Here is a 7,505-nt window from a genome sequence, read left to right on the forward strand (position 1 = left end):
TCTACCCGATAGGAAGGCTACTAACTTCTTCAGATAAGATTCCTAAACCAAATTGAAAGACAACCTGTCAAGACTAGCAACAACACTAGATGTTGCTTGTTTTGGAAAAGCCAATCTCACACATAATTCAATCAGTCATCATGAAACCCTAGAGTGCATGTGAACCTAAGGTGACAAGAAGGGATCACCATTATTTATGGAATGTCCTTAGACCACCAAAGGTTCGAGGCCCGATTGTTCCACTCTAGTCCTTGGACCAAAAGTGATCTTAATCAAATGATCCACAACCCTACAATCATTAGTGCTTAAGAGTCATTTTTACATTCCTCCATTCATTTAGTACATGCGACCTCCCTAGGAGGGAGGACGATCCATAGTCCCTCAAGTGCTAAGCCTGCTAAGTCATGATCATGTGTCACTCTCTTGCCGATCCATTAGTATTAATGAACCTCCCTCATGGGGAGGACGGTCCAATTATGTTTAGTACAAATCAAACATAATAATAAATTTTAATTTTAATTTCAAAAGTTATGAATATTCATATTGCACACCATATTATAGAAATTTTCATGTTTTTAATTTGAGAACTCTCCTAAAGAAAATATGAAATCCAACACAGATAATTTTTTTGTCTTAACCCTCCGATTTATCTGGGAAAAAGGATTTTGACTAATCCAAAGTTTAAATGAAAGATAAGTAAAATCTTACCAATAATTCTTTCTTCCAAAGATCAAAATAAGATACTATCTGATTGATTCAACCTTAACTTTAGCATATTAACGCTTGTGTTCAATCACTTGGTTATCCAAGATAGATAATTGCCTTCATAGAATATCAACAAATCATAAATGAATGGACTATTGCTTTCTATACAATTGACACAATGGTGTTACTGAATATATGATTCATAATATTGCCCTATACATTTTTGTGCAGCCAACAGATAAGCACTGGAGTTATTATGGCATTGAATGGAATGAATAGCACCAGGCCGTGACATAAATGACAGTCTCAGCCAACAATTGCAAGCAAACTTTGTCTAACAGCAGGAATCGAGCAAAGTATGGATCCAAATATACCATTCAGAGCATAAGCAATGGCACAAAATGGGAGAGCCTCGGGTTCCTTGGCAGACAAAGCTGCTGTTCCAAGCCCGTGGGCACTGAAAAATAAAATTTAGGTCAAGAGAGTAAGTAAATAACCATGCATGCACAAAGAAAATGTCATTCAACTATTATTGCATGTTTGGTATAGATTAATTTTTGAGAAATAATCACTTATTTTACAGAAACTCCCTCATGAAGGTGGCGAAAATAAGAAATTGTTTCTTCAAAATAAGTTGAACCATACAATGGAAATCATAAAAAATCCTCACTTTATTCATCAGAGTACAGAACCCAGAAAGAAAAAATGTTGGTGACCTTTAACTTGTGGCAGTGGAAGTTTTGGAATGCAGTGAAAATGGGATTTTGGTTAAGTAAACTATCTATTGATCACAGAATATACCTAGAAGCAGTTGCTATTCCCCGAGCAATTGGATCACGAAAGCTGAGTTTATCAAGGGTTGCTTGCACAAAATTTGCTCCAACCAGACCGGTTAATACAACCACAGCTGCTGTGAGAGATGAATTGGCTCCTGCGACAAAGGGAAATTGTCAAAGATAGAACTGTGTACAAAGAAACAAATTAAACTTTTTAGCATTCCTTTCTATCTGTGAATGTATTCTTTAAACAGGTTAAGACTGCATGACCTCTGGATTTTGTCCATTAACTTTGATCAAATTCCAGTGTAAACAAGATTATGGGGATAAATGGTTGCAGTGTGGGCATAATATTTACCGTCAAATAAGGATACAATGCTGAGGGCCAATGCCACTGTGATACATCTGGGTAGAATGGACACAGTTAAAGATGGTTCTAATTGAACAAGCCGTCCAACTAAGGCTGTTGAGTACAGTGAGAACACTGTTGAGATGATGACAGAGGTGAAAATCTCGGCTGCATGTCTTTTCACAAGCTGAAAATGATCAACAAATCAATAGTCAATGTCTCAATGATATAATGACTTATCCAATCATTTCATATGGGATGCCAAAAAAACTTTGCAAAGCATGTTCTGTGTTTGGTTGGGTATATATCATGTTAATGACTGCCAAGTGGAACATTATACGTATAAGGAAATAATATGTTTATAGCTCTACGCTCTCCAAGGAAGTCATATGCATTCAAGTAAAATCAAACTCCATATAGGTGAATGACTATTCAATTCACCTTTCACAGGTATTTGCTAATTTAGCAAGAAATTAAAAAAAAAAAAATAAAACAGATATAAGATATGCTTCTGTATAACTAAGTTAAATTACCTATCCAGACAAAAAACAGAATAAAGCTAACATCAAGTCATCATTTGGTACAACTTACCATACAAAGAAAGGTGCCTATTGCAAACAACCAAAACGCCTCATAGCCCAACCCGGGTGGCTTAGCATCATGGCAATAAGATAATACAATATTGTTATTATGCACTTGTACTCAATTTTTATGAATGCGACTTAAAGAGTCAAACTATTCAAAATGAAGTCAACATCACCAATCCACACTCATAATTTTGAGGAGGACGGCAAGGCTTACTTGGTTAAGAAACATTGACATGAAGTACTGTTATACTCTCTTATTGAACTAATATTGTATATCATTAACTATACTATGTACTCAGTAATAACATAGCATATTAAACATTGCCTCAGTATAAGTCTACATGCAATCTGTCTAACATTGTAAAATATCAAAAGCAATTGACAGCAATGAGAACATACTTTATTCATCTTTATTTTTTTATAGCAGTATAGGATTTATTTACTGAGAAACTTAGATGGTTTACCTTTCTTTGCTTAAACATAGAGAAGGAAAATGAGAGAATAACAGATCCTAAAAATCCCATTAAAATGTCACCAGCTCCAGGATTAGATGATGCCTTTGTAAGGTAATATCCTATGAATGTAGAAAGAAGAATCATCAAAAACAAATATGGCTCATTATGCTGAAATGGGATTAATAAAAGAATTGCATGAGAGAAGAACCATATTGTGCATGACAGAGCAAAAGAAAAAAATTATTTGAAATTAAATGATAGGTCAGGTGTACTCTCCATGCAACTAGATAGATGAACCACTATAATTCCTAATTATTCTTGAACTAAGATCAATCCCTATTGAGTTGAAAAGCTTTTTGTCTACTAATGGTTTCGGCTACAACCGAGAAGCACCGTGAACACAAATTACATCATGATAAAGATATATTACATGTGGGTGCAAGATGCAGAAGATGGGAGCTTCTTTATGGATGTTAGGGGGACATGAGAGTGCACATTGTTGGTTATCCATATCTTAGTAGGATGTAGTAGCGACTGTTCTTATTGAAAGTTCTTACACAAACAAGGATTAAAAGTTTTAAACTATTATGTCTTAGGCTAAAAAAGAATTAAAACAGACCTTAATATAAAATTAAATGTTTATGGGCTCTTTCAGATTCACGCATAATAAGTAAAGACTTATATTATAAAAGTTACAACAAATTTATATCATTAAATAGTATCTTGTAATAAATTTCCATCACACTCTCTGGCTACATAAAACAGAAAGTCCTTTAGTGACACAACTTTACATTATTATAACTATCAGGCTGTATATCAAACCAAATCAGTTGAGCTTGGCTGAATATTACCTTAATCTTAGCAGAAAGTCATTTGATACCTCATTGTCCTAGTAAAAGGTTTTACAAACCTGATTTGAACAGTAACAGTTCACTACTCATTACTCAACTTGCCAGCTGACTTCAAATGCTTATCATAAATCATAAGGTATGTACACTGTACAGTCAGAATAAGTTTCAAACTAGTAATTTAAATCTTAAGCTTCTTTTCCTAGTTGAAGTTAGCAACTAAATTCACAGAAACTTACATAATATAGTAATTAAATAGTTATCTTTTAAATTTTAACCATACCTAGCACAGGTTCAAGTCCTGACTTGGAAAAATACCCAAAAGCAAATGCTGTCAGATCTGCTGATAAAGCACAGCAAATTATCGGATGGAAGACCTTCTTCACATTTGATGGCAACCTGGAAACAGAAAATAGCAACAATTAGTGAATTTCTAGAAAAGATAAAAATTCCAAACCATAACAGTGTGTAATAAAATTTTAATAGCAACATGTGATACAAGAACACTCTTTTTTTTAATGTTTTCTCGTCAGAAACACCATACTTGGGAAAAAGCAATTTTCCACGTGTATATGCAGCAGTGAAAAGGAAAATATTTACCCCGAGCCAACCATGTAGCCTAACACTGTGGCTGCAAGCAAAAATGGAAGGCATGTTCTGGCACTTGTACCCAGTGCTGTAGGGTAAAATAATGCAGATACAAATGATATAAGGAGAACAGCAGTCCAAGTCCACACTTCAAGAGAAGAAAATGGAGCAGGCTTTCCCATAGGCTCAGCATCTACCAATTCTGTTTTCACAGCTTTTCTAACTGCGATAGCCGTGTAACCAGCAACACAGAGTGTAGCCAGCCATCCTCCAACTGAACAACATTATAGCCATTTTTAGCATGTATCAACATAGGTTCATCATACAAAAGACAAATTTTGAAAAGAAAAGACGGCAATGGGATGATTTGTCGCTTAAAAATTTAAAATGTCATACAAAGTTTATGAAAAAATGTTGAGATGATCTAATAAGTAACTGTAAATAATCAAACTAGTCCCCAGAAAATACGGGTCACTTATATTAGTCCCTAAATTATGAACAGTACACCCAAGGTTGCATTTCATCAGTCAAATTAGTCCTCAAACTCCTAACATGGGATCTAATTTGACTATATACTCACTAGTCTAATTATTTACATCCTACTAATTATCTAGTAAATCACCATTTTTATTCCTGAATTTATAATTTGATATAGTCCCTGAAATTAGCTAAAATACAAAAAAAAAAAAAAAAAAACTCTTAATTTGGTTTTCCATCAACAAAGCTAGTCCAAAACTTGACGTCTTGGCCCCTTTGACTGACATGCAGTGCCTGTGTCCTTTTACATGTATCGATGTATTCCCAGTCGCGGGAACAAGTTTTTAGAACTTCTTTTTTCTTTTCAAATTTACCTAATTTGAAGGACTAACCGATTAGAGCGTTACAAATTCAAGAACAAAATAGTACTTTAGTCATAAATAGCTGGCTTCACTAGGGTCTCTTTAGATGAAATAAAGTTCTTCCATAAACATAAAATTAGTTTATGCATCAGCTTTTTCTAGAAGCTTAATGATATTAATAAACTCTTTCAAGAACTGATCTTAATTTTTACATAAGCTAATTTTAGCTTATAAAAATAAACTTACTTCATGTATTCTTTTCTTATTTACTTCTCCTACTAATACTTATAGAGAAGCTTATTCCAAACAGTGTCTAAATAAACCATACTTGAGAGAGAGAGAGAGAGAGAGAAAAACGTGGCCCAGCTTCCAGCAACTTAGCCTGAGCAACAAGAAACAGATAAAGAAAAAGGAAATGAGAGAGATGAATTGCAGAAAGAAGCAAAAGAAGCATTAACCTAAAATGAGGCCAATTTTGGCTCCAGAGGCAGCGGGAATATCTTTGACAGCAAGAGGCAAGACAACGAGAGAGGGAACATAGAACAGAGGGAGCCATCTCTGTATGAACATAAACGCGGGCTCGAAGAAGCTCACGAACGCCGTGGCGGCGGCGGGCACGGTGGAGTCGAGGATAATCAGAACCGAGAATATGCAGAACATCCCAAACAACGCGCTCGGGAACTTGATCGCGGCAGCCACAAACGCTTGCTTCAGAAACTTGTCCACCGCGAGAATGAGGCCCAGGGACACCGCCAAATGAAGCACCCCAAACACCTGAAAAAGAAAACAGAGACACTCATACGGTTGTAGAACGAAGGTGTTGGAGATTCCACATCGATTAATGATACGACAAAATTAGAGAATATAATGGCCTGTTTGGGTAATCTTCTTTAGAAACACTTTAGAAGGAGTGCTTATAGAGAAACTTAACCAAACCTGAGAAGGAGTGAGACGTGGAGAGAGAGAGAGGGAGACTCACGGTTTGGGTTAGCGAGGTGGAAGTGTTTCCGGTGTCGGCTTCGGATGATTTGGCGGCAACGTGTCTGGTTTTGCAGGTTCCGTTAGTGAGCGTCAGTGAGAAAGTGGTGGACGAAACGGTGCGTTTAGGGGCGGCGTTGAGAGTTGAATTGGGAAAGAGCGTGCGGCGAAATAGAGATGGGGTGAGGGAGGGTGGTTTGAGTTTGAGAAGTGAATAGGGTAAGGAATGGATTGTGGTTGCCATGGAAACGGGTAGAGAGATGGACATCCTGCTCCTGCTGCGACTTCGACTAGAAAGGATTTACATTTTTGTTTGTGGGACCTGAGAGAGAGAAAGTGAGAGAAATTGTATGGACAAGAAGGAATAGTGTTCAATGAGATGAGATCAGACACGAGTGTACATCCATGAAAGTTCCTGCCTACTTAGATATCAAATACGGTAAAATTTGAATGTTTATCGGTGCGTTTTGGGCTGGCCTTAGTAAATTTGATTTCGAAAGAAATTAATTTTAAAGAATTTATTATAAAATAACGTGTATATTTTTGTTTGATTAATGATGTGAAAAAATCATAAGTATTCTGTTTCAAGTAATAAAATATCAAATTGACAGAAATTACTAATTTATTATTATGATTCAAGAAGATAAAACTAGAACAAAACACCATTTGATTGGGAGAAAATATTGATAATAAAATAAAAAGGAAAAATAAATTAAAATAAACAAATAAAAAATTTAAGATTGTGAATTTGCATAATGATTTTTTAATGGGTTAATTTTCTTACTAAGCATTTTTATTGGTTTTCTTTAAACGCGAATTAAACTAAGATAATTTTTGTTTTCTAGTAGTACATAGAAATGTATTTAATTGATTTGATCCTACTTTCATAGTAGCTATATTCAATTAGACTCATTATGCTCTTTATTAATTCATTTGATCTTTAAAGAATAGTCTCATTATGGTTCCAAAGGTTAGGTTCACCTTTCAATTCTTCTCTATGCCAATAAGGTTATGAAAATAATGATCAATTATTTCACATAAACAACATCAATAAAGAAAAAATGAAGAGAAGAACTCAATAAAATAAAGCAATTGCTATATCCATTCTCCTTTAAAACTAATACTCCCTCTTTTTCATTTTTTTCCTCCAAAATACCCTATTTATAAAGTGTTTTTTTGGAATCATGATTATAAATCTTGTTAATAGAAAACCATATTACTCCATATGCACCCGCAATTACTCCTCCATCTTCACTCATTTTAATTTTTCACTTTCTCCACATGTGCCTCCTGTTCAAAAATTCATCTTTCACTTACATAGAGACTGAGAAATGAGATCATTGAGAGCAATGCATAAAAACCTACATTAGATACCCACAA

The 7,505-nt window shown here is 34.9% G+C and overlaps 1 protein-coding gene across 1 annotated transcript; it reads right to left on the minus strand.

Annotated features, from left to right (window-relative positions):
* Nucleotides 1-730: 730 nt before the first annotated feature.
* On the minus strand, nucleotides 731-6,473 carry LOC114390462 (plastidal glycolate/glycerate translocator 1, chloroplastic-like). Its single transcript, XM_028351199.1, has 8 exons — nucleotides 6,127-6,473; nucleotides 5,606-5,921; nucleotides 4,321-4,582; nucleotides 4,004-4,119; nucleotides 2,882-2,991; nucleotides 1,840-2,017; nucleotides 1,507-1,636; nucleotides 731-1,162 (listed from the first exon to the last, which is right to left on the minus strand). Exons 1-8 carry the CDS (start codon nucleotides 6,391-6,393, stop codon nucleotides 1,012-1,014), a joined length of 1,530 nt encoding a protein of 509 aa, XP_028207000.1. The 5' UTR covers nucleotides 6,394-6,473; the 3' UTR covers nucleotides 731-1,011.
* Between the last annotated feature and the right edge of the window lie 1,032 nt (nucleotides 6,474-7,505).

This window comes from Glycine soja, chromosome 16 (genome assembly GCF_004193775.1).
Source record: "Glycine soja cultivar W05 chromosome 16, ASM419377v2, whole genome shotgun sequence".
NCBI lineage: Eukaryota > Viridiplantae > Streptophyta > Magnoliopsida > Fabales > Fabaceae > Glycine > Glycine soja.

Excerpts from the sequence above, each read along its gene's own strand:
- LOC114390462 (XM_028351199.1), bottom strand. The coding sequence starts at position 6,393 with ATGTCCATCTCTCTACCCGTTTCCATGGCAACCACAATCCATTCCTTA. Across the intron at positions 1,637-1,839 it reads CATTGTATCCTTATTTGACG|GAGCCAATTCATCTCTCACA; the intron begins GTAAATATTATG and ends CCTTTGTCGCAG. Across the intron at positions 1,163-1,506 it reads GGAATAGCAACTGCTTCTAG|TGCCCACGGGCTTGGAACAG; the intron begins GTATATTCTGTG and ends TTTATTTTTCAG.